Source organism: Plectropomus leopardus, chromosome 1 (genome assembly GCF_026936395.1).
Source record: "Plectropomus leopardus strain MGB_pleo_1.0 chromosome 1, ASM2693639v1, whole genome shotgun sequence".
Lineage (NCBI taxonomy): Eukaryota > Metazoa > Chordata > Actinopteri > Perciformes > Serranidae > Plectropomus > Plectropomus leopardus.
This window is the reverse complement of record NC_142176.1, coordinates 2,177,208-2,203,162: the sequence shown is the minus strand read 5'-3', so window position 1 is coordinate 2,203,162 and position 25,955 is coordinate 2,177,208. Positions and strand designations below refer to the sequence as shown.

Below are 25,955 nucleotides of genomic sequence, written 5' to 3'. Positions count from 1 at the left end.
TTTCTGTTGTTGTATTTCCTTCATTGATGACAGACTTGTCTGATTTTTATTTAACTTTTCATTTGTCTTTTTACTGTTTTTATTGCTGTTGTTGTTATTTTTCCTCTATTCATGGCACACTTGGTTTTTTTTTTATGTAATAATATATATTTATTTAATAATGTTGCTGTTTCCCGTCCTGACAGACATCACTGCCAGTTTTATGTTTCTATGGACTTTTAAAACATTTTATTGTGGTTGTTATCATGTTATGTATCCTTATCGCCCGTATAAAGGTGAATTCAGGGCATTGCTGTAAAGTAGCTCAGTTTTCTCTGAGTAAACAATTGTTATCTATGAATCCATAAAGTTGTAAGAACATCTGATCCTTCAAAAAATAAAAATAAGAGAATTAAATGTTGATGGTTTATGAGTTGGAGAAAGAGGAGGGGGGGGAAAGCTACTAACGCCACTGCAGGGGGGAGGAATAACTCTCGCAAAAAATGGCCCGAAACCCCCCAAAAAAGCTCACACCACTCCAGCTTGCAGTCCGCATAACGACAGAAACAGGCAACATGCAGAAACATCACGAGGCAAAGCAGAGAGTCAACCACAGAGCAGGCACAGTCCGACTGAACCGTCAGCAGCCGCCCGAGCAGGCGTGAGGCTGGGGAGGGAGGGCGGAGGAGGGCGGGGCCAGGGGCTGACCGTAGAGGTACTCTAGGGGGTCTTGGCCGGAGATGAGCCAGTTTCGGAAGAGGCGGAGGTGGTAGGAGCACTGGTGGAGGTGGTGGGCCAGCGCCCCGTCCAGAGAGAGGTGGCGGCCCAGGTTAGGGTCGGTGGAGAAATGCCTCAACAACTGGGCCACACGGTGCTCCTCCACGGGCTCTGAGGAAGAAGAGGGAGAGCGAGGAGGGACAGAGCAGTGGAGGAGGAGGAGGAGGAGGAGGAGGAGGAGGAGGACGAGGAGGAGCAGGAGGAGCAGTACAAAAGACATGAAACGATAGGATATAAGCGAGGAAGAGAGAGGTCTGAAGTACGATACAGACCAGAGGGGAAATCAGCTTGAGAGAGGAAACGAGGGAAAAACAGAGAGGAGGAGGAGTGCAGTGTTTGTTTGTGTGTGTGTGTGTGTGTGTGTGTGTGTGTGTGTGTGTGCAGGAGGTGCTTTAAACGCAGCCAACAGCTCAACATGATCACCAAACAGCAGAAGATCAGAGGAAGCAGCAAATCATCTCAAGCAACTTTCTGCTGCAAAAATCAACCAGCACTCCACTGAAGCCTTTAACACGACGAAAATAAAAACACTGTTGCTCCTCTGCAGTTTTTTTTTTTATTATTATTTTTATTTAACCCTTAGAGGCTGTTTGGTGCATTTTAGGCACTTTTCATTCTTCATTTTTTTTGATAACTGTGTGTGTGTTGATGCATGTGTCCTAAATGTAGTCCAGATTGTGTATTTGAGTGTAATCAGTGAATTTGCAGCTCAGCTCCTACAATAAGTCTAAAATACACTGTGGAAACTAAATAGTTACATTCAGACTGTTCAGGTCCAAAAATGCTCCATTGAAACCCATTCAAACTGACATTTTTGATCCCACAGCCATCAGAGCAGAAAAACAGGACTTGATTTGGCATATGGAGGAAATTCATGCTATTTCCACTAGGTGACCTGTCAAAATCAATGTAGCTGCTGATCACTGACAGATCCCAGACTGGGATTATCGAAAAAAAATAAAAACTTTGCATGTAATATATTAAAAATAATACATTTTTGTGTTGTTTTTTTTTCCATCTAAAAACATTGTGGCATCATGACAAAACCTGACATTTAAAGGGTTAAAATTCCGAAAAATAATGAATATTTGATATTTATGATAAGAACTGATGTTGGTTAAAAAAAAACCTCAAGAGAGTAGAAAATAATATTAACAGTATTTTTTACAGCCTGATTTTGGAAAGTGCATTTGTGTGCAGAGCAGTATGAGTGAGAATTTGACACTGCACAAAAAATAATAATATACCAAAATCAATGTTGCTTCTAATCACATGACACATCCTTGGTTGTAATAATAAGAAACAATAATCTCCTTAGCATGTAGCATATAAAAAAAATTATTTTTTTGCATTTAAAAAAAACCCAAACAACTAAAAACATAATAGCAACTTGTCAAAAACCCTGGCATCTACAGGGTTAAAATTCTGAAAATGAATGAAAATGTGATATTTATGATTAGGGTCTCAGAAAACTTAACTCAAATGAAGTAGAAAATAATACTGTATTATACATTTTAAAGTTTGATTTTGAAAAGCGCGTTATGTGCACAGAGCGATACAAATGTGATTAATTTTCAAGCGGGCCCTAAAGGGTTAAAAATAATCCAATTGATGAAAATCCACAAAGGAGCAAGTGTGACACAAGACGTTCACAGGAAGCGGTGTAGCCCCAAAATAACCACAGCCTCGCAGCCGCCTCCCCAAAACAAAGACTGCAGACGCTTCAACATGTGCAGAGAAATCTCGACAATTTGGGCGACTGACGTCATTTTCTAAACAACGCTGTTCACACAAAGCTGCAGCTGCATGTTTGGCGCCAACACCAAACGGCGTCAGCACACCGGGGGCCGTCGTACCTGCTGCAGTGCACCAGACAGGCGGAGCCACCGCCGCGGTGGACGTGTCATCTTTTGTTCCTGTGGTGGATAATATATATTTAAGAAACAAAGAACAGGCTAATATGATATATGTGTGAGTCACAGTGAAATCATCTTAAAGGGACAGTTCACCCATAAATCAATGAGCAGTTTCATGTACACTTGCCAAATGTTTGACCGTGCAGAAGGAAGCGTGCATCTATTACCAGCTCACCTTTCACGCCGCTGAGGAGGACGCCGTCAATGTTTACATCTCGCTCTGTAACGAGTCAGCTGTGAGCGGATGCTCGCTCCGGTTGGGTACCGAACATCTAACGATACCAACTGAATTAAATCAGTGCTACAAAGTACCAGTTTACGTTACCGTGCATGTGTGAGCAGCGCGTGACGGAAACCTCGCCTGACTGCGGCGTGTTGTATGCTCGCCGTGTTCACATCGAGTGTCGTTGCTGTGATGCTTCTGCAGAGCTGCCTGCTGCTATGACAACTGTATTTCAACATTTACAAGCACATTGTCTTTTCCAATCTCACTGTAAATAATAATTATTTTTGATTTATTTTTACTGTATTGTTTTCCTTGCTTTTAATTGGTTACATTATTTTATTGCTCTTCTTGTTTAGCACTTTTACTCTTATTTTTGTGATATATTTTTCCTCTGTGAGGCTATGAAATACATGCGGACGCAGAATTCTTTTCACTTAAGTAATAATTTTTTACGTTTCACCTTTTTTTTAAAGATGAACGCAGAGTACAAACAGAAGGCATCACCCGAGAGTTGAATTATAATATTTATTCTATTTAGATTTTATAATAAATCCACATTTTTCTTAATTTTTTAAACAGTCACAAACCACCGCTGCACTCTATTCAAACAGGAAAGGACCGGTTAAGCCCAAAAGAACCCGTAATTTATATTATTAAATTCACCTTAATTTTAATATATAATCCAGACGCCCTAACGTGTGTCTCAGGCTTCTCGCGCTCTCCTTTTAGTCGACTCACGGGACAACTTCCATCTTTCCCCAACTTTACTTCCCCTGTTTTTGTTCCCATTCTTTCTATTCTTTAAATTAATATTTTTTTTACTTGGATTTTATAGAAATTTATTTTGTTACATTTTATAAACCCCTTTTAATAATCATTTTTTATTGAAAAAAATTATTAAACATGTGAATACACTTTTTTTAGCCCGTGTGCCTTTGGAGGGACTCTTTCAGAAAGCTTCGTTCTTATCTTTGCCCAAGACAATAAATATGTATTTTTTGGGGTGAACTGTCCCTTTAACACAAGTGTTCATTTTGTGGGTAATTTGAGGTTGTGTTCACATTTCACTGCTCTGATTAATGAGTCGACTCACACAAAACCTCGCCACCAAAACACGCGTGGATGAACGAACCAGTTAAACCACAAAAAACTCTGCAGACAAGAAATCTAACTTCAATCCAAAAACAGAGAAATCAGAAGATGAGCAAAATCCAGACTGACCAAAACTTGCCTTAATTTCCACCATTAAAAACAAATCCTTGTTTCCAGACAGAAAATCAGCTGCACGCTTCACGACAACTTCAACATCTTCTGGTTTGTGCCTCGCTTCTGTCTTACCGAGAAATATGCTCCAAAAATAAACCAAAATCTACAAAAACAGCAAAGTAGAGACGCTCAGCTGCAGCCACAGACTCTCTCATCACTCTTCATCAATAATCACATTTTTTGCGTCTTTCACGTCTCGGACACAGCAGACGATCACATCCGTGCGCTGGAAACATTCACAAAGCGTGTGTGTGTGTGTGCTGATGGGTCAAAACAAAACGGATGTTTCTGTCAGAACGGACGGGAGATGGATGAAAAACGATTTAACACTTCCTCTGTTTGTCGATAAGAGCTGATCTCGGTTCAGTCAGCTGTAATTTAACCCTTTAATCCACATTATGGCGTGCAGAATAATCCCCGTTAGCATCACTGAGAGTCATGGAGCGGAGGTCAGAGGAAGGGTTAAACTTTCATGTGCTGCTGGTGGCGTCTCAACAACGAGCTCAATCACATCGTCCACAATGATGGAAACAGGTGTGTGTTTATGTCATTATCCTGTATATACACACACACACACACACACACACACACACACACACACACACACACACACACACACACACACACGTCCACTGAAGGAACAAAAACTGAATTTTTGGGTAATGGTCAGTTTATAAACTGTATGCAGGATGTTAAACAGGGTTCCCACCCTTCACTCTGGACAAATCTGCATCATCGTAACGCTGTTTGGATTATTATGCTGCTTTACAAACATCAAAACAGTGAGGAGAGATGAAATTTTAAAAGGAAAAAAAAGGAAAAATGAATCTAGTTACAGGTCCAAAAGGTACTGAGGAGGATTAGGGCCACGCTCAAGAAAAAAATCTTAGATTTCAAGAAAAAAAGTTGCAATTTCTATGAAAAAAGTTCTCATAATTTTACAAGTTTAATCTCATATTACGACATTTTCTCTGAAATTTACTACTTTAATCTTTTACTATCATGACATTTTTCTATAAAATTTACGAGTTTAATTTTGTAATATTGCGACTTCTTTTCTTTGAAATTTACAAGGTTAATTTTGTAATATCGTGACTCTTTTTCTCCAAAATTTAGAAGTTTAATCCCATAATGTTATGACTTTTTTTCCTCAAAATGTATCAGATTAATCTCATAATATTACAACTCTTACTCTTGGAAATTAACAAGTTTAATCTCTTAATATTATTAATCTTCGAAATTTACAAGTTTATTCTTGTCATATTATGTCTTTTTGGGGAAAATAAGTTTAATCTTGTTATATTTTGACTTTTTCTTTGAAATTTACAAGTTTACTGTCATAATTTTATGACTGTTATACTCAGAAAATTACAATTTTAATCTTGTAATATTACAACTATTTTTCTCACAAATTTCCAAGTTTAATCTCATAGTATCATTAATTTTTGGGGGGAAATTAACAAATTTAATCAGGTTATATTGCGACTCTTATTCTTGTAAATGTATGAGTTTTAACTCGTAATGTTACAACTTTTTTCTTTGAAACTTAAGAGTTTAATCTCGTAATATTCTGACTTTTCTTCTTTGAAATTCACAAGTTTGATCTTGCAATACTACGACTCTTTTCCTCAGAAAGTTACATGTTTACATTATTATTATATTATTATAATATATATTTTTCTTGAAATTATGATTTCATTCTCATATTATTTTGACTTTTTTCTTGATGTCAAGTTTTTCTTTTTTTCGTAAGCATGGCTCCAATCCTCCTCCATAAAAAACAGACCTGTTATTTATGAGCAGATTTTTGTTTGTCAGTTATTATTCACATTTGTACGATGTCCTCTGTGGCTCAGGAGGACCGGGTAGATCTCTGCTTGGAGACTGATTTCTCACCGAAAACCTCCGCTACAAATAAAAGACATTTGAAGACGTTTTTAAGTATCAAATGAAAGACACTACTGAGCTGCAGTGGAGGATTTGGATCCAGTTTTTTCGACCCACTCGAGGGTCTAAAAGTCAATCATCTCAACTTTTGCTGCTTCGATTGTCAACCTTCTTTGTCTCTTGCAAGTCCCCAAACTTCATGAAGTGTAACACCAAATTAAAGTGGCCCTTTAATAAATTCTCTTGACACTGAAGTAAATCTTCAATTGTACCAAAATAGCTTTCTAAATATCGGCTGTGACTTTAAAAAGAAAACTGCCAGCATTAAACCAGAGAGCACAAACAGAAAAACGTCAAGTTTATATTTAGACTAAAAAGTGTAGCTTTTGATCTCTGCAGAATATTTTCCTTTTCCAGGCACTTTTTAAGGAGGTGTATTTCGTGCCATGTATTTACTGTCTAAAAAAACCCATGTTCAGGGCATGTGTACTACGCATTTTAGATGAGAAAATTAGTGTTTTGGGATTGATGACTCAATGATGAAGATTAGTAAATGTTAGAAATCTCAATTTACATAATGTCTATTATAAAGGGAGTTATGAATAAAGATATAGTGTTAAACAACCGTCTCAGTGTTCAGCCAGACGAAGAGTGGCAAAGCCACAGTAACCATGGCAACCACTTTGCACTATGTCAACAGCAGTAATAAAGCAGTGGGGAGACAATAAATCAGGCTCGATTTAAAAGATATATTATCCTTTTTTTCTCCATGTTGTGTTGTATTAAAGAAACAAAACTCCGCAATGGAAACCAACCAAGTATCTCTTTTAATTAAGTACGTGTAAACATACTTATTGATCCTGACTTGTGTCATTGTACACAAATTGAAATAAAATTGCAAATTTCCCCACTGTGGGACTAATAAACAATTATCTTAAGTAGATGAGTGCAAAGTCTGATTTTAACTGGACTGAAGTTGAAAATAGGGAACTGTCAGACACTAAATTATGACTGTAAAATGTGAGTAAAACTTTGCTGTAAAGGCAGTGCAGGATGTTGGATTTTATTAGAATGGTCTTTTGTTAAAGCCGGGGTAGGCAATATTATTTTGGCTTCATTGGGCAAAGATCCTCATAATAAACTTTGTAATTCAAATGTTCTGAGAGAAAACTAGACTTCAGCTCCTTCTCTTGGCTCCGTTTTCAGGATTTAGAGAGTGCCAGACGAAGAGAGGGAGGAGGGCTGGCATCAGGGCGAGGCTGTCCCGACATGGACCGAGAGCTGTTCCTCTACCTACTTCTGACTAATGTCCGGTCGCAGGAGAATAAAATGGATGAGATGTGATTGAGGCTCACAGACTGCTCTGAACACATCTTCACAGAGACATGGTTAACCCCTAATGTCCCCGATCAAACTGTTGCACTGGATGGGCGGACCTTGTTCAGAGCCGACAGGACACAAGACTCTGATGCAATTTCAAAAAATGCAGGAATTAAATGATGTCGTCAGCAGCAATCAGACAGCTGATGATTTTAATAAACTCATCCTTCAACTCCAAAGATGTAGCAGGATCAAGGACAAATTTTAATCTAATTTTTTTTACTTTGTTTAAAAAAATGACTAATAAATCTACCTTCTGCCTTCTATGCGAGGCGAAACGTTGACAAGGAACTGAAACAAGTCCAGTTGTACTTTTGGATTATTTGTGTTAGTATATCGATACAATATCGCCACGCAAAATATTAAAATATTATGCCGTACCGATTTTTCCCACCTCTACCAATGAGGCAGCCAGCAGCTGATTTTTATAATAAGTTGGAGTCTGATAAACACAAAAGAGAAAGAGAACGGGGCAACGAGGGGCTGAAAAATGTGCTGCACGCAACTACAATGAAATAAGATGAAATAAATAAACGTGTGGGGAACACGTACTGTAGTGTGTGCATATCTAGTGCTTAGGACAGAGAGGAAGGAGCTGCAGGAGGAGGGTGAATTTTCATATTCTGACCATTTTTTGCCCTTTTAGGAAAACTGCGTACCCCAGCTTTGGTCATCCATCAGTTAGAAGTAATTTGAAGAAAAAAGAAGCAAAATACTGTAAACTGGAAATGATTCCCTGCTGATATCTGTTGTATTTTACAGGTATAAGTCGTGTGAAGATATTTTCTGCTCCACTACTATTACGCCTTTGTAAAAATTCGCTGACATTCCCTGTCTCCTATTTTCTTGATATTTTGATTTCAAGTACCAGTGGGAACCCTGGTTAGAAAGAGAATGTCAGGTAGTGTTAGAAAAGTAAGAGTCCAAAGCATATGGGTAAACAAAAATAATTAAATCAGTAGAAAAAAAGAAAGTAACGGAAACCTGGAATGCTGCAGGGCCATGTGGAATTAAAAAAAAACAAAAAATCCAAGGTCAAAAAAAAAAAAGTTTGAAGACATGCAAGACAAAGGGAGGTGGAGTGGAAAAATATTTGAAAGAAGCAGACGTACCATTAGTCGGAAACTTTGCAAACGACACAGAAAATCGTTTTACTGCAGGCATAGACAACAACTCTGAGGAAATAAAAAAAAAAAAATTCACTAGTGTTACTATGAGCCACAGTGACTTGTATAATCATGTTTTATCATGTCCCTGCTCTTCTCTAATGTGGACGCAACAGTGGAAAAAAAATCAACCAGCAAGTAATTATTTTAAGGATCCAGTTTGTGAAGGAGCCCTAACTAAAGTAATTAAAGATATTAGATGTTTGAAGATGTCTGTGGGGCGACACATGATGACACATCTTCTGATGACACAGTGGGATGAAATGTTTGAACTCAGGAGGTGAAGAGTACACACCAAGAACAATAAAACTTCGAAAAACAAGCCCAATACTCAGCCCTAACTGCCCGAGGTCTGACAAACAGCACTCCCATTAACCCTTTGAAACCTCAGCCAGTGGGCTTCAGAGGAAGGCAAAGAGAAACTTGACAAGAAATTAGGTAAAAACTGGCAAAAAAAAAGTTACAAGAAAATTAACTAATTCAGCAGAAAATGGAAAGTAAAAAACAAAAACAAGGCAATGACCCGAAAAAAATGCTAAAAATTAGAAAACATGACATTTAAAATAAATAAATTAAGCATCAAACTTTTATCAATGTATTGTTTAAATGCTACGAGCAATAAAACACATCTTCCCAATTTTTTAAATGTAATATAATATAATATAATTATTTAATGTAATATAAATACAAATATAATAGTCATAATACAAAAAAATACAAATTAAATATTCTAACATATTTTGAATATATAATTCTGATAATTATAAATATTGTTTCTGGATCCAATATTTTTTTATCTATACTTTTAAAAAAATTTAATTATTAGGCTGTTTTTTTGTCATCTTTTACCAATTTCTTACAAGTTGCTCATTGCCTTTTCCCATGTTTTTGAACAGAGTGAAACATTTTTGTTCAGGTTTCAGAGGTTTAAATACTTGTGAAAGGCATCTGAATGCAGCACAAGAAAAAATGATGTCCATTCTGGTTTTAAAGGGTTAAACGCCGTCCAACCTCTCGGTCATGTCCTGAGACAACAACAAAAAATCAACTGGTGAACCTGACCAGGATTCAGACTCTACTACACTGATGGCGGCGCGTGCACTGACTCAGCACAATCTGTGCGTACTCGTCTGTATCGAGCCAAAAACGCTTCCTTTGATTCCCAAAAAGGAGGTGGAACAACCAGATGGATGACAAAGACCAACGGCGAGGCTACATGTGGAAGAACCAGGACGATGGAGACTGTATGTCTGTAAAATCCCACAGTGACACCTGCTGGACGACATGACCGCAGACACCAGGGCCGAGCACGCTGGCCTTAAACGATGCATCACTGTTCCCTTCGATCTAACACTGACCGATATCCTTCACAATAAATATTATTCAAAAAGAACATTGAATAATATTTGGGCACAGTTGGAGCCCCAAATTTCAAAATTAATCAGCAGAGCGCAAATATATATATATATAAAATTAAAAGGTGGATGATGAAAATGTAAAAATGCTGTATGACTTCTGCTATTGAGTCAAAATACATCAGATTATCATGTTTCTCTTAAAGTATCACAAATGTTTCTTATGTCTGCAGAAACTAAAAATTTGAGTTATATTTACTGGCTGTAATATGAACCTGGTTACACAGAGTTTAAATCCACCGAAAAGACTGCAATAGGAAGTCAGTGCAGCCATGGAGCATGCACAAAAAAACAAACAAAAAAAAAACGGGAAAATCATGACTTTGAGAATGAGGGAAAGTTAACGGACACGTACTGATGAACAGTTGCTTTATACATGCGAGAGCACCAATAATAAAAATCATATTGTTTGCCGTTCAAAGTGAAAATAACAATTATCAATCTTTCACTAAATTCTGGCACTAACAAACTCTCCAAACACTCGATGCCGACTCTAAAAATCTAAAAATGACAAGTGTGATCTCCACTGCACAGCTAATACTGCCGTTGATGAGAAGAAAATAATCAGACAAAAGTTTATGCAACTCCACAAGAAATTACCCTGACTCCACAAACCAAGCGTACGTTTACAAACCTCCGTACGGCACTATATTTCTCCATAAAACGTTTAACTTTTGCACGTTTCCTGTTGCAGTCTTCACACAAAATGTCTAAATTGGGCGTGAGGCAGCATGTATACAAACTGCTGAAAATAGTTACACCAGTTTTACTCAAAGTGGTGTGGAGGAAAAGAAAAGATGGAAAAACCTGGTGGTTTTGGTGGCTAGAATGAATATGGAGTCTAAAACTACTAAAACCATAAATACATGTATGGGCATACATGATGGTTATGCCTTTATAAAGGGATAGTCCGCTCCTTTTAAAGTGAGGTTGTATGTGGTACTTATACACAGTCAGAGTACTATATACAGCAGATGTCAGTATGCACCCAGTGTGGAGCTCAGCTGTGTGCTGCTGTGCACGGGTGAGCCGGGTGACCCTTCCTAAGTCCTACCTAAAAAAATCAATAATAGTTAGTGTGTACACGGTATTTACAGTATTTTCACTGCTTTAGCTTACAGGCAGACGGTGATTTCTCACAGAGGAACTGAAACTGTCACATGTCTCTCTGCACAGAGCCGGACTCCACTGAGAAAATCTGTGATTTAACATCCGTGAACACAGGAGCTGCCGGTGTGACGCTGCCTCCATCAGTTAGTTTGTGATATTGTGTAATTTGGGGGTTTAAAGCTTTAATTCAGCTTCACAAAAGTTACACAAAAACATAAACTAAGTGATCAAAGCAGCTCCTGAGTTTAATGATGTTAAATTACTGGTTTTTCTCAGTGGAGTCTGGTGGCTTTGACACCAGCATAAATGGCGTCTGAAGACATAAGAGATACTTAACTGACGGCCAGCGAGCCGAATCTGGCCCCTGATAGGGTGCTGGGTGGCCCCTAACCATTTTCTAATTGACATAAAAATAAAGTGAGAGTGTCAGAGTGCATAAAACCGCATTCAAATAGAGCTTGTTGATCAAAAAAGTGTCCGTCGAGGATTCGCCACAACCCCCGACAGAGGTCCTAGTTGAGACCCCAAACCTCCAAAAATCTTAGAAATGTTCTAGCATCTAAACAATGTCCTAAAATCCTAAAAATATCATAAAATCCCAGAAATATCCCAGAATCCTACAAATGTCCTAAAATCTTACAAATGTCCTAAAATCCCAAAAATGATCTTCGAAACATCTCATAATTCCAGAAACTTCCCAAAATCCAAAAAACGTGCTTAAGTCCTAGAAATGTCCTCGACATCCCTAAATCCTAGAGATGTCCTAAAAATTCTAGAAACTAGAAATGTCCTGCGATTTTAGAAATGTCCTATAATTATTAAATTGTCCTAAAATCCAAGAAATGTCCTTAATTCCTAAAAATGACCTAAAATACTACGAACATCCTAAAATCCTAGAAATGTTGTACACTTTAAGAAATGTCCTGAAATCCTAAAAATGTCCTAAATCTTAGAAAACATGCAAATCAAGCTGCGATAGCGTCTTTCCCTTCAGGACGGGCTGCCTGATGAAAGTAAAGCAGTGAAAATACTCTCAATATACTTAAACTGATACTGTTTTTTTGGGGGGGTTAAAAGTATTTGGTTGTTGCAGTAGTTGCTTTGCTTTAAAAGTGTCGGCACTCTTCGTGCTTCAAACTGGGAGCGTTGACATCCGCTGTCGGTAAAACGCTGACCATCAATAAGCACCTCACACGACCACACTTCAAAAAATCCAAACTATCCCTTTAATTCTCACTTTTCTCATAAAGCACATTTTCTTCGAGCCCAAATAAGTGCTGTTATTTTGCACATTCTCTAACTACTGTGAACACATTTCTTCGTGCTGATCCTATCTGCATTTCAGTACGTCTACACGCCCTGTTTCCCCACAGGGCGCCGCTCAGGACGCCACACTTACACTCGTCTACATTTTAGCACTGAGAGGAAATGTGTGAGGCTCTGATCTGCTGTTGCCCTGTGCAGGTTTGTGAAGGAGCGCGGTCTCAAACACGTACCGTCTTTGTAGGACAGACTGCCGGTGGAGAATTTTTTGCGATGTGCGCGTGCGTAGTCCTGCAGGTTAGGGGCGCTAGAGGACCCACCGAGGACGGTGGTGCTGAAGAGCCCGGCGCACTGAGAGCCTGCGAGGGGGGGCGGGGTGGGGGGGTTAGTTATCGCTACATAACATGCTGTTACTCAAACAACTAACCAGAGGAGAGACAAGAAAGAGAGAAAAAAGAGACAGAGAAAAGGGACAGACAGGCAGACACAGGAAAGCATGCACCTCCTACCAACATCTGTGCGCTCCTCGCAGGAAGCTGCAGAAAAGTCTTAAAGTTCAGAAACGATCTAAAACACAGAGGCTGAAAGGAAAATCCACCCTGAAGTACTTTTTCTGAACAATTTGTTCCACAATCAAAGCATTAAAGAAGTTCACCCAAAACAATATTAGTTGTATATAAAGCTCACAGATTATCGTCTGATTATCGGAGCCGATATTTGGCATTTTATTTTAACGATTGTTGATATAATGAATTAATAAAAAAGTGTGTTTATTACACTCAACCAACACCAGAGAAGGCAGTCTGCAGAACATGCAAAGAAACCCTTTTTAAAACCTCAGGGAGATGTTTTTTATTTATAATTTTTTTGACTTTATTAAAAAAAAAAAAAAAAAAGTTGTGGAGAACTTGCACGTAATGTTTAAAGTGTCAGTTTTGATCGCTAAAGGCATTTAAACAAAGTTTTGTTTTGGAGTTTGTTATATTCCGACTTCTAAGTTTTGACAGAAATATTTTCATACTTATTTTAAATGTATTTTGGCTCCAAATATGAATTCATGCTAATAATCAGTATCAGCCCTGAAAAATCAATATCGTCCACTTCCTGTAATTACTGTCACTGCCAGAGGGGGGAGACAAAAGTCCTGCACTCCAGCTTCAAGGGAAATGGCTGAAAAATGAAAGCACATCATTGCAAATAGACTTTGACAGAGTTGCAACAAAAGACAACAAAAAAGGTCGTACAACAACGGAAAAACTTCCTGAAAAATCCTGTGCAGAAAGTGTCTTTTATGAATTCGTGAGCTGATGGATTTGGACGAGAATCTTTTTCTGGGACCAAAACAAACAGAAAACAAATAACTTTGCTGAAGGATAATCCAAAATAATTTGTTGAGCTACAGCAAAAGACACTCCGCCCTCCTAAAAGCTCATCAACAGAAAACTTTTCAGAGACCACAGAAAGCTGAAGGAGGTCATTATTTTACAGCATTTCTACTGTTTAGGGTGAACTCTTCCTTTGAGTGGGATTGTGTGAAGAAGTCAATGCTCTTTCCCTCTTTCATCTTTCCTTACTGATTTCCTACATTTCCGAAAATGCTTTTTGTCAACAGCACGTCGGAACAAAGAGTGCAAAAGAGAAGCACAGGAAGAGAAATCAGAAGCAAAAGCAACAAAATCAGATCGGTCTTTGAGACTTTAGTCTGAAAAAACGTCTGCAGATCCAATATTTGGTTGTTCTTTAATTCTCAGGGAATTATACAACAACGCTGAGACTAAACCGCTGGATCTGTGCTTGATATTAGTCAACAAACGGTATTAAAAAAATTAACCACCGACAACAAAATCGACAAAGAAATGCAACTCGGGGTGGATTTTTCTTTTAACAGCCTGCAGAGTTACTCCTTCTATGTGGATTACATTGATGAGAGAAATGATCTGAGGCTCACTGCGACGGCGGGAGGAGGCAGTGAAATGTTAATCTGCACAGAGCTGCATTAAAGATGACACTTTAACTCTGAACAGCATTTGACGCCTCAGTCGAGTTTCTGGTCACATATTTGATGATTCTCATCACATTTGGTTCTCATGACTAAAGTGGGAAACAATCTCACAACTGACTAACTTCATGCAAAACAACTGCAGATTTTTAAAAAAAACACCAAAAAAACACTGGACTCGTCAGCCAGACAAGCATTAAAAACACGGGGGGGCGAGATGCTCCATGCAAAACACATTTTACTCCAGGAGGACAACAATCTCTGCTTTAAACACACAGATAAAACTTGAATATTTTCCGATTTAAATATTTTTTGAAGAGCGATTTAGATCCAAAAACAAGCAGAGAATGTAGCCGTCGTTTCATTTGTGGCTGCCTTGTATTTGGAGACTAGTCGTCTTCAAACAGACAATATTTTAGCAAACACGTCTGCAGAGACGACGTAAACACTAGTTAACATGCACTCCCCACACACAGTGAAAACAGCCCTCAGAGTGTATCATTTCCCAATCAAAACTCGTGTAGTGAAAGCTGTCCCGCCCGACCCCCGTCACTCTGAGCCATTTCACACGCTATCATCTACACACGCGGTTGCCATGGAAACGGTGCATTAGGACACCTACCTAATCCACTTTGTTTCATCTCGGGGGACTGACGCGAGCACAACGAGAAGAGGCGATAGCTGCCCACTTTGGAGGAGGATGTCTCCGAGAGAACCTGGTGGAGAAAACACACACACACACACACACACACACACACACACACACACACCTCAGCATGAGTGTATTTAATATTATGCTGCTCTCCTGCTGGTTTGCAGGATAAAAATATGACCATGGACAAATTAAAAGGGGAAAAAACACAGAACTGATTACCGTAAAACTTCAAATAAAAAGCCCAATTCAACACCCAGTCCCTTTTAACATCCCGGTGTGGCGACACACTTTGACAGATAAAGGCCCGTCTCTATTAGAGACTCGGCCTGGTTACCATGCAGTTAATTTGGATTGGATGCTGGAGATAACGTTAGTCAGCTGCTTAGATCAAACATACAAATATGTATATATGTTATACTTTTGTCAACAGGAACACGAAAAAAAGATTCTCCACAATTCAGTCATTCATTTAATTTTACTAAAACCATGCGCACCAAAGAAAACGGTATTATCAGCATGGTAAACGAGAGAGACGCAAAAAAAGTATAAAAATAGTTGATGTAGAAGACTTAAAAACAAACAAACAAAAAAAAAAAAAAAAGGATATTGTCCAGTAAACTAAATTCAGAATTATTAACATAATTATTGCAATTTTTTAAGCATTTTTTCCAGGTCATTTCTCATCTCTCACCGTGTGTCTTTTTTTTTTGTTTTTTTTACTTTTTTTGTCAAATTTTCACTTAACTCCACTCACTCAACTTCTGGGTCATTTCTTATTCCTTCTTTCCACGTTTTTGAAAAACAAACAAATAAATAAATAAATACAAAACAACAATTTTGTGCGAAAGAAAAAAAAAGGCCTGTCCTAAATATAAGCCTGTTGACATCAGTGATTATAATAGCTGGGTTATTAATTGGTTACTGGCTATTAACTGAAGTTTTGGGGTATATGAGTAACTGAATACAAACAGCATCTAAAAGCTTAAGAGACTCCTGTTTGATTAAACTGTATCTCTTCTAGTCCACAGAAAGAAGCTGATTTCAGGAACAAGTTTGTGTTGTGAGTCTGCATCACCTCCATGGATCCCGTCTTGTGGTTGCGTATGAGCGGGGACCTCCTCTGAATGGTGATTGGCTCAGACAGCGGCACGGCGCGGTCGGTCTCGTCTCGAGAGAGGTCCTCCAGGCTGCCGGGGTCGGTCTGTTTCTGCCCGTTCTGAGTGAGCACAGAAAAAGGGCACAGTTCACGTGCTGCTTCATGTTTCTGCAGAACAGAAACATGCTAAAAACTCCTGGATTATTTGATCTACCTGTCGAGCTACCTCAGCAGATGCGGGTCTGAAGCCAAAGCCGGTCGGTGCGTTCTCCTCCTCCTCCACACCTTTGACACCTGGACTGAAGTGGAGCTCGACGTGGAAGCGCTCCTCTGAGGTGAGGTCCTTTAGGGGACATAACGGAGACGTTATTCTGTATAAAGATGTCTCATCTCAGTGTAGAAACATCAATAATGTGCTGTGTATTGACAGATCTGTGGTGCTGTCCGTGGTGCTGAAGTAGCAGAGAGGAGGAGAGCGGTTTGTTGATGAACGTTCAGCGCCTAACAGTCAAACTGCAGCAACAGCTGGTCATCAACAATCAGCTGCTGAACGACCCTGAATCCATGACAGCATCACAACTATTTTTGCAATCTTCTCTGGCACTCACAATTTCACTCACTGCAAAAAAGTACAAATCAAAACATGCATCACTTTTTTTTTTGAAAAGCTGCCATGAAATGATGCAAACAGGCTGCAAAAAACCTCAAAACAGCCCAAAGGGACAGTCTAATGTCTTTTTATAGACTTTTTTTCTTTTATTATTAGGAAGCAGTACTAAATATTAAAATACAAAGTACAAATGTATGTTCCAGTGTTTTTGTCCCCTCCTAACCCTCTTTGTGGTAGAACAGAAAAACAAAACACCACCATATCCAACACTCCAGCCACACACCTCAAACCCCAGTAAGTAATCAAAGCAAAAATAACAATAAATGCATAAATAATTATAACAAAAAATAACAATTTGAAAAAAAAAAAGACGGGGAGAAGAAAACAATTGAAAAGATAGTCAATGCTCACTTCAAATTAGATGCAAAGAGACTGAGATGGGGTCCAGAGAGGATTTACATAAGAAATCATAGGCTGACATCTTCTGTACAAACAGACAAATGAGCCTCTCAGGAAGTATTTTATCTTTTCTAACAATAAAAAGCACATTAAATGAGACAAAAAGGCAGAAGGGGCATTAGGGCTTTCCAATGAAACAAAACACGTCTGCAGGAAATGAGAGCAGCCAAAGCAACAACGTCTGAATGTTTCTCAGAGAGGCCGACCGGTGCGGGGGGCCACAACGATAGCTACCAGGAGTCAACTTTATACTTGACAAACTAAAAAAAAAGAGGAAAAACATTGTTGATGTGTTTCGTGCACACAGGCAGACCAGTGCTACCAGGATGGTGCAGGGTTATGGTCACGTGCCACAGCAGCTGTGCATGAGGAAAACAAGCACCAACACTACCTTATTGTTGTCTTCGTACAGCATGATGACGATCTGAGTCATGTAGTTGAGTTCAGAGACAGCGCTGAGGTAATCCATGGCACGCTTCCACTGCTGGTCCTTCTCCTCCTGTCGCACAAAAAAACACACACAAAAAAAACTCCCTTTTACCATTTGACCCCATCTGATAGATAGATAGATAAGTACTTTATTGATCCCGAAGGAAATTTAAGATAAGATTTAAGATCTGATAAACGTTCTTTGGGACTTAAGTTTGACCGCTTACATCGAGCAGGCCTCCGTAGCGGAAAATGCTGAGCAGGGAGTGGACGTGACTCTCACTGGTGAAATATAAACGTGTCCTGACGTGGCGCCCCGGGGACATCACTCCACGAGAGTACCTGAGGACAAGACATCGCTTTACTTAGATGCTCCAAAGTACTCTCAGTAGTCACTTTACATCGTGTGTTTTCATCTCCTCAGCCTCAGTCAGATTTACTCACAGAGGATGCAGTTTGTTGACAGACTCGTCCTCGTGGGTCCTCTGCAGGTCCAGCTGGATCTTTCTGACCAGTGGGAGGCAGTAGGCGTACGCTATGTCCAATTTCTCCACTCGATTAATGCCGTATTCCTGCAAGAACACAGGAATGTCCTAAAAATACTACAAATACTAATGAAAAGGTTCACTGGCTTAAAAAAAGTCCAAATCACAAGGAGTGCAAGAAAAAATATCAAAGATGTAGAAAATTGGTATAAGAAGCAACAAAACTTGATTTTAAGTTCAAATGTATCCACTCTTCTCAAACTTTCCAGACTTTTAACTGTAAATACACTTTACTTTTATTTTCTCGCATTCCTGCTTCAGTAATGCTTGTTTTTTTTTTTTACCTTTTAAATGTGAAATTCTGAAATGTTAGTTTGTAAGTCAATAAATATAATTTCTACAATTATTCTATAATAATAATAATAATAATAATATTTTTTGTGCAGATTTAAGGTTACATTTTCAATCTAGTATCTGTGCTTTTCTCCAGAAAAAAATGTCTTGAATTCATATTTTTCTTCAAAAAGAAAAAAAGGAAGTATTCTTCAGAGCAAAAAGCCAAAGAAAATATTTGCAGTGGTCCTCCTCTCTCTGTCTCTGTCTCTTTGTCTCACCTGTGGGATAACGATGTCGGCCAAAGCTCGAGACAGTCTGAACAGCTCCAGTGTGTCCTCCAGGCCCAGAGAGGCATTGTGGATGACGTCGTACTTCACGCAGTCGTAAATGTCGGGTATTTTGCTGATGTCGTAGCGCCCGTTCTTCATGCGGAAGTCTCTCTCCAGTTTGGACCAGCGCTGCAGCATCAACTCCAGTGTCTCACTGTGGTACAGCTGCAGGTCTGCTGACAGAAACAGAGACAGACGATTATGTCCACATTCAGACAAAAGAGGAATCAAGATATTTAATTCACTGTACACACTTTAGGATAGATCTACACCGTGTTTTGTAAAAATTTTACTAAATAAACTAAATATGCTTCTGCCGTTTATCTAATTTATGTTTCAGCCTCTACTGCATCTGTCAATTCTCCTCCGCTCACACACACACACACACACACACACACACACACACACACACACACACACACACACACACACACACACACTATAGTGCAAATCACTGCGACTTTTGCCAGTAAAATGTTACCTCACAAAGACCGTTAGTCAAAGCCAACAAGTAGGGCGATATGGATATGGACAATATGTTTTTTCATACCAGTCAATATCGATATAAAACATGATATACATCAAATCACTGTTTCTGTCAAGCTTAAAGGCGTGTCCGCGCGCTACAGCGGGCTGTGGGACATGTCCGCGCTGAAGTGGGTGCCGGACATGTCCGCGAGCTGGAGCGAGCAGTCGCACATGTCCGCGCTGAAGCGGGCTGTGGGACATGTCCGCGATGGAGCAAGCTGTTGGACATGTCCGCGCGCTGGAGCGAGCTGTCAGACATGTCCACATGCTCGAGCGGGCTGTTGGACATGTCCGCGCTGCGGCGAGCTGTTGGACATGTCCGCGCGCTGGAACGAGCTGTGGGACATGTCCACGCTGGAGCGAGCTGTCAGACATGTCCGGAGCGGGCTGTTGCACATGTCCGCACGCCGGGACGGGCTCCGGGACATGTCCGCACGCCGGAACGGGCTCCGGGACATGTCCGCGCGCTGAAGCGGGCTGTCGGGCTGTTCGCTGCATTTGGTTTGCTGTGGTGCTACTCTTATTATCATTGGCTGTTGGTGTTGTCCATCAAAACATGGCTGGAATGCGTTTATCCACATTCTATCATTACAGGTCTCATATTTCAATCCAGGGCGCAAAACTACCCAGGACCGCCTCTGGCTGTGAGTACTGAATTTTCATATTTTAAAGCACATCTTCTGCTCATTCATGAAGTCCTGCAGCTCCTGCATTGTCAACAACACAGTCCTGCAAATGTTTCACAGTAAAATGCCTTGTGTCAACAACTGAAGGGATTCTGTCAGAGGAATTTTATTTTGAAAAAGAAGCAGGAAAGTTTGTGTGCAACAGAGGCGCCTGACCAGCGCTGTTCACGCAGGATGTGTGGCGGCTACCATGCCGCTCTCACACAGGAAGCACGTTCCAGAGGGAAAATACTCCTCCTGACTCTACAAGACTGAGTGTGGAAACCAACTAACTAACCAGCCAACTAAATGAAACACCTTGACATGATTCAAAGACAGACAGGACTTTATTGTCTCACCAGCTGACTTTGGGTCCTCCATCCTTCTGCGGATCTGGGAGGTGAGGCTCTGAATGAGGGAGTATACTTGGTCACATATGGCCACCGGGTTCTGCACGATCTTCATTGAATTCACCAAAGAGGCGCTGCAGGTCGGTGCCAGCTGTCTCACACACACACACACACACACACACACACACACACACACACACACACACACACACACACACACACAAAGAAAAAGCTCCTTCATTAAAAAGCCAATCACACAGGACAAATTCGCACTGACTACTTTCACATTACAAAGAACTCAAAGTCCAGCGCTGCCAAACCTTTGTCATTTCACCTAACTGAGAATGATGAAGGAATATAATTAATCTGCAAACTGTTAGCTCAAGAGAAACAATCCTTTCTGGTTTCATTAGAGGAGGTTAGTAATCCTCTGAGTGATCAAAGGAGACCTGAAAGGTAAAACCCCCGTCTTTCTCCGCACATCACTCTCTCAGCCTAACAACTACTGTGGGAAACATTTGCCAAAAAACACATTTTAATTCTCAGGTTAGCTGAGAGAGGCGAGTTTCCATTACAGATTGGCACAAAACTTAAGCAACATTTTCAAAATGTTGACAAAATACAATTTTTGAGATGACTGTGTTTCCACTGATGTTGTGTGACTTCTCCTCTGGTGATAACATCCCAGTAACCATGGCGATGGAGGTTCAAAACATCAGCAGCTTTATTTCTATTGCAGCCACCGCACTAGCCGTCATTATTTCCAATCCGAGGCCACGTAGGCGTGTTATGGAGCCATGTTTGAAAGGCGAGCCCCTTATACATGGGAGCGGACACATATGAGGGATTTCTGGGAGCTGATAGTCCACGATTTCACGGAGGAATTGTGGATTAAAAACATCCGAATGATCCACTCAACTTTCTCAGAGTTATGTGATGCAATAACAGCTCCTGTAGCTCCTGCTGCATCATGAGGGAGCCAGTTCCTACTGACAAGCACACAGACACAGCATCACGTGACGTAAAAAAGACTAAAAAGTTTCCACTGCAGTTTGGACAAAAGTCGCTCCTTGGATCACCTGAAATACCTCCTCATGCGAGTGTAAAAACTTCTTTGCGATAAACGGGAGTTTTTTCGAAACTGATGTGTTTCTATTAGGCAAATCTTACATTTGCAATTTGCACAAATTGGGGGTTAATGAAATCCTGCCTAATGTGCTCTAACATTGTCACACAGTGATTTGCAGCCTTGAGAACTGCAGGTCCTTAGAGGCTCACAGCGTTTTAACAGCCGCAAAACAATCCAACACTGTTTGGATAAACTGTAAGATCCTTTTTGTTTTTTCAAATATGGATCGCAACTGCCAAACCAACCAGAGTCTGCTGGAAACTACCTAAAAGTAAAGTCCTGTGTTTGACACATTTTTTAAATGGTGCAGTATTGAAAGAGAAAGGCGCTGCAGTGAAAAAGGGTGCAATGTAATATGTTGTTTTTGCCACTGAAAGTCTAAAATTCTTATTAAACTTTGACATAATAACTTTTTTTGTGATAAAAGGAACTTTTGTTATTTTCCATTTGGCGTTTTTTGTATTCGCAACTTCAATTTGTGCAGGGTTAATGTAAAACCCGCCTACTGTTAGATAATCACCCTATCGAAGTCCTCGTCGATGAAGTCGCGGTCCTTCTGCAGGATCTCGTGCAGTCGGGCTTTGACGCGGTGCTGGCAGCTGCTCAGCGAGTCGCTGTCGTTGTCCAGCAGCCCGTTCATGTTTGCGCTCTTCACCATCTGCACCAGGATGGGCGTCAGCTCGCCCTCCAGAGCCAGCAAACCCTGCTCACACACACACACACACACACACACACACACACACACAGACACACAGACACACACACACACACACACACACACACACACACACACACACAATGAAGCTGTAATCTGGGACTTGTTTTGATGCAAAGTGATAATTAGACAATTAGTGGCCAAAGCAGGAGCTGTTGTACTGCGACGAGGCAACAAACACTGACATTTTGGGACATGACTGATCTTGTTGACATTTTGGGACATGACTGATCTTGTTGACATTTTGGGACATGACTGATCTTGTTGACACCGACTGTAATTTCTACACTTTATACTCATGTTTCAGTTTAGTTTCAGTTTGTTTTCACAGTTAAATGAACAGCTGACAGTATCAGATATCACTCGTGACGTTTTCTCATCTACATTTTCATTGACAAACATTTTTAAAAGTTTTCTATAACTTTTTCAAGGACCTATAACAACACTTATTTCTAAATTTTAAGATTTTACTGCTTATTTTTAACCCTTCAAAACCCGAGCAAATTGGTTTGATTTATTTTATTGGGGAGAAGGCAACAAGCAACTTAACAAGACATGGCCCAAAAATTGTAAAACAAAAAAATGTACAGGAATATTGCCTGAAAGTTAAACAAAACAATTAAAATACTGAAAAAAAGTATTTATTTTGTATATTTTATCAAATTTGTCTTAAATATAATTTCAAATATAAAAACAAAATATAATATACAATCATAAATATAGTTTTCTGGATATTTTTCCCTTTTTAAATAATTTTCTAATAATAAAAAAATTCTTGCCAAGTTGGTAATTGCTGTGATAAAAAATGATAGCAAAGTTCAAAGGTTTTAACTGACTGCAAGTTGAATCCTTTTTGTCAGGATCAACGAAAATACAGAGCGACAGAAAACAAATTCCTGTTTTATGCAGAGCAGTTAGGATATTCGAATAGTTCACACCTTTGCGAAAGCTGCGGCCGTCATCTGCACCCGGCCTTCATCAGACGCGTAGATCTTCAGGTCGTGTCTGTAGGTGCTGTGTAACCGCAGCAACCCGCAGCCTGGAAATCCAGCATAGTCTCCTAAAAAAACAAAAAGAGTGTCAACAGCATCACTAAATACAGGAACGCAGAAAAGAAAATTCACTACAAATCTGATGCATTTTTATCGTGATGAGCAATTTGTGATAAAATGAAGTCATTTTTGTTTAAACTGACTTAAACTGGATCTTTTCTTTCAGAAACTGTTTGAACAGAAGCTGCTGAACTCTGACCGCCTGCAAACTGGGTCAAAATATCCGGTCACTGTTTGTGTTGCTTTAATGAGGTTTCCCCGTCCAGGTTGTCTTTGTTCACACCTCTGTCCTCACATCTCATGTTCTCCGCTAAAAGAGCCTGAACAACGTTCATGTGATAGAAGAGAAATGCATGTTTTTTTTTTTACTTTTAAATTCTCATTTTTCCTTTCTTTCTCTGCAGCGGTATCGTATTTCCTTTGGTTAGAGTCACTTTGAGCTGTAATATGTCCACACCTGCTGTCCTAAAGAACCACTCTGTGTTAAACTACACGTATGTCAGTCAGTAATGAGGTCATGAGAGCAGCGCAGACAAGACAAGAGGGAGAGACAGACGGCTATCGTTGGGGTAAACCAATATTAGTTTTTCAGGGCCGATATGATTATTAGTACTTAATGAGACTGATAACTGTTAAGCATTTACAATAAAAATCAAACTATTTCTGCAGAAATTTAGAATTTGGAACAAAGTGCAACACAAAACTCTGTCTAAATGCCTTTAGCATATGTTTTCTAAAAACTGAAACTTTAACATCATGTACAGCATGTTCCCTGCAACAGAAAAATTTAATTAAAAACTAATAATAAAAATACCTCCCTGAAGTTTTACAAAGTAGAGGGTCCTCCCATGCTGACACTTTCTATTTTACAATATAGATATAAATGTAAACACAACTGCTGTAGCTGTGGAAGTAAAGGAAAAGAAGGAGAGCAGGAAAGAGAAAAAGGGTTTTAAAAAATGTACGTGTAGACGTAAACAGAAAGAATTAGAGACACCAAAGCAAAGCCGTCCTGCAAACATGAAATATGTCACCAAACCTCAACAATTCGATTTGATTTTGATTTGTTTCAAACATGTAAAAAAGGAAACGAGGATAAAAAGAGGATAAATTATTATACAAAAGCAGACAGAAAAAAGAAAAAAAATCAATGCTCTCTTTGTTTTTGTTGTCTTTCGTTTGTTTTTCTTGGTTTATTTTTTTAGTATCTTTATGTTCATTATTGTTGTTATCTAATCCAAAATCATCGCTTTGTTGACTGTGTACTCAGTTACATGTATGCACTAAATGGTGAATAAAGGATTTAAAAAGAAACTTATTTTAGGATACAAAATAATGAAATTAGTGCAACATATTTTATGCATTTGATTGGTGTTTTGTCTGGATATTATGTGATAGTTAACCATTAATACATTATGTGGGTCTTTAACTGTTTATTGTATCTGAAACAAAAGTAAATTTCACTCCTCCTGACCCACTTTTCACAGCCCGTTTCCTGCGTCTCACTCTGACCCGACATGGATCGCTGGCTGCTCAGTGTGGCGGCAAAATAAGCAATTAAAACTCTCAGCCTCTTATTATTATTATAATTATTATCATTATTTTAGGAGCAACAGCAGTGATGGTGGCGCTTTGCATGTGTAGCTGTTTCAGCATTTTAAGACCATTTTGAAATATTTATTGTACACATGAACTGATGCAGGAAACTTTTAACGCTGCATGGATTATTGTGTCCTTCTGTCTCGACTTTTCCATCATGCACGAAATGAAACATCGACTGCTGTGGCCTTTTTTTGTTGTTGTGATGTTTAAAATAAGGAAACCTTTACTGAGTTACAATGTAATTTGAGCTGACTTTGTCCTTAATTTTTGCACAACAGAGCTGAACAGCTGTGCTGTGGACTCAAAAACCAAAAAACACCGGACATAAATGTACTTATGAATGTGGACAAACTGAACAGACTCTGACACGTTACAGTCGTCATCAACATGAAAACTTCCATTTTTAAATGGTTTAAACGGTTTAAATCTCAATGTAAACATTTAATACTCTAACAAAATCTACTGCCCAATATTGCATTTACCACTGTTTTCCCCATTACAGGTTTTTTTGGGGGGGGGTTTCCATAGTCGATGTGAGGGTCAAAGGTCAGAGGGACGTCACATGTTATGAAGTCCTCTGAGGTGACTGTGATTTGTGATAATGAGCTTTATAAATAAAACTGACTTGACTTGTATTTTGAGCTCTGTGAATATATTTGCTGCTGATGCTGTTTATTTAACCGGCGCAGATCACAGATACCTTCCACGGCTAAATGAACACTGATGTGAACTTTGGCACGTGGGCCTGAAGAGTTTTTTTAAGTGACAGGAGTTAAATATTACTTCAAACACTGCTTTGTCTCACCTTGACCTCCAGGGTACATACAGCGGAAGGCCCTGCCCAGCTCCTCAGCCTGAACTCTGCCCGCAGGAGTCAGCTCTCCTCCCCACTTCAGCACCAGCAGCAGAGACGGACCTTCTTTACGCGTGTCTGGAAACCAGAACCAGAGGACCAGAGTTAACACTGTTAACACTGTTAACACTCTGTGACAGCCCAAAATGAAATAAATACCTGCAACTTTTTTTATGTAATAATCCCAGAAACGTAACAGCAGCTGCCTTCTACAAATGTAATAACACATTTCCTGCAAATGTCCAGAAAAGACATCTATGTGACAGCACAGATGTCTT

The 25,955-nt window shown here is 39.5% G+C and overlaps 1 protein-coding gene across 15 annotated transcripts in view; it reads right to left on the bottom strand.

Moving 5' to 3' along the window:
• The window catches only part of ppip5k1a (diphosphoinositol pentakisphosphate kinase 1a), a 55,472-nt gene that overhangs the window by 10,093 nt on the left and 19,424 nt on the right, over nt 1–25,955 (bottom strand). Inside the window, exons 15-29 of one of the 15 annotated variants that reach the window (XM_088080230.1) lie at nt 25,630–25,755; nt 23,109–23,230; nt 21,976–22,158; nt 20,336–20,477; nt 18,733–18,956; nt 18,078–18,205; nt 17,861–17,975; nt 17,596–17,703; nt 16,350–16,478; nt 16,115–16,255; nt 15,007–15,100; nt 12,619–12,744; nt 8,544–8,606; nt 2,613–2,672; nt 688–867 (exon numbers count right to left, since the gene is read on the bottom strand). In XM_088080230.1, coding sequence (XP_087936356.1) covers nt 688–867; nt 2,613–2,672; nt 8,544–8,606; nt 12,619–12,744; nt 15,007–15,100; nt 16,115–16,255; nt 16,350–16,478; nt 17,596–17,703; nt 17,861–17,975; nt 18,078–18,205; nt 18,733–18,956; nt 20,336–20,477; nt 21,976–22,158; nt 23,109–23,230; nt 25,630–25,755 — 1,941 coding nt within the window. Of the gene's footprint in view, nt 1–687; nt 868–2,612; nt 2,673–8,543; nt 8,607–12,618; nt 12,745–15,006; nt 15,101–16,114; nt 16,256–16,349; nt 16,479–17,595; nt 17,704–17,860; nt 17,976–18,077; nt 18,206–18,732; nt 18,960–20,335; nt 20,478–21,975; nt 22,159–23,108; nt 23,231–25,629; nt 25,756–25,955 lie in introns of all 15 variants that reach the window. The other 14 variants (XM_042490139.2, XM_088079735.1, XM_088079706.1 and 11 more) reach the window with 14 other exon arrangements.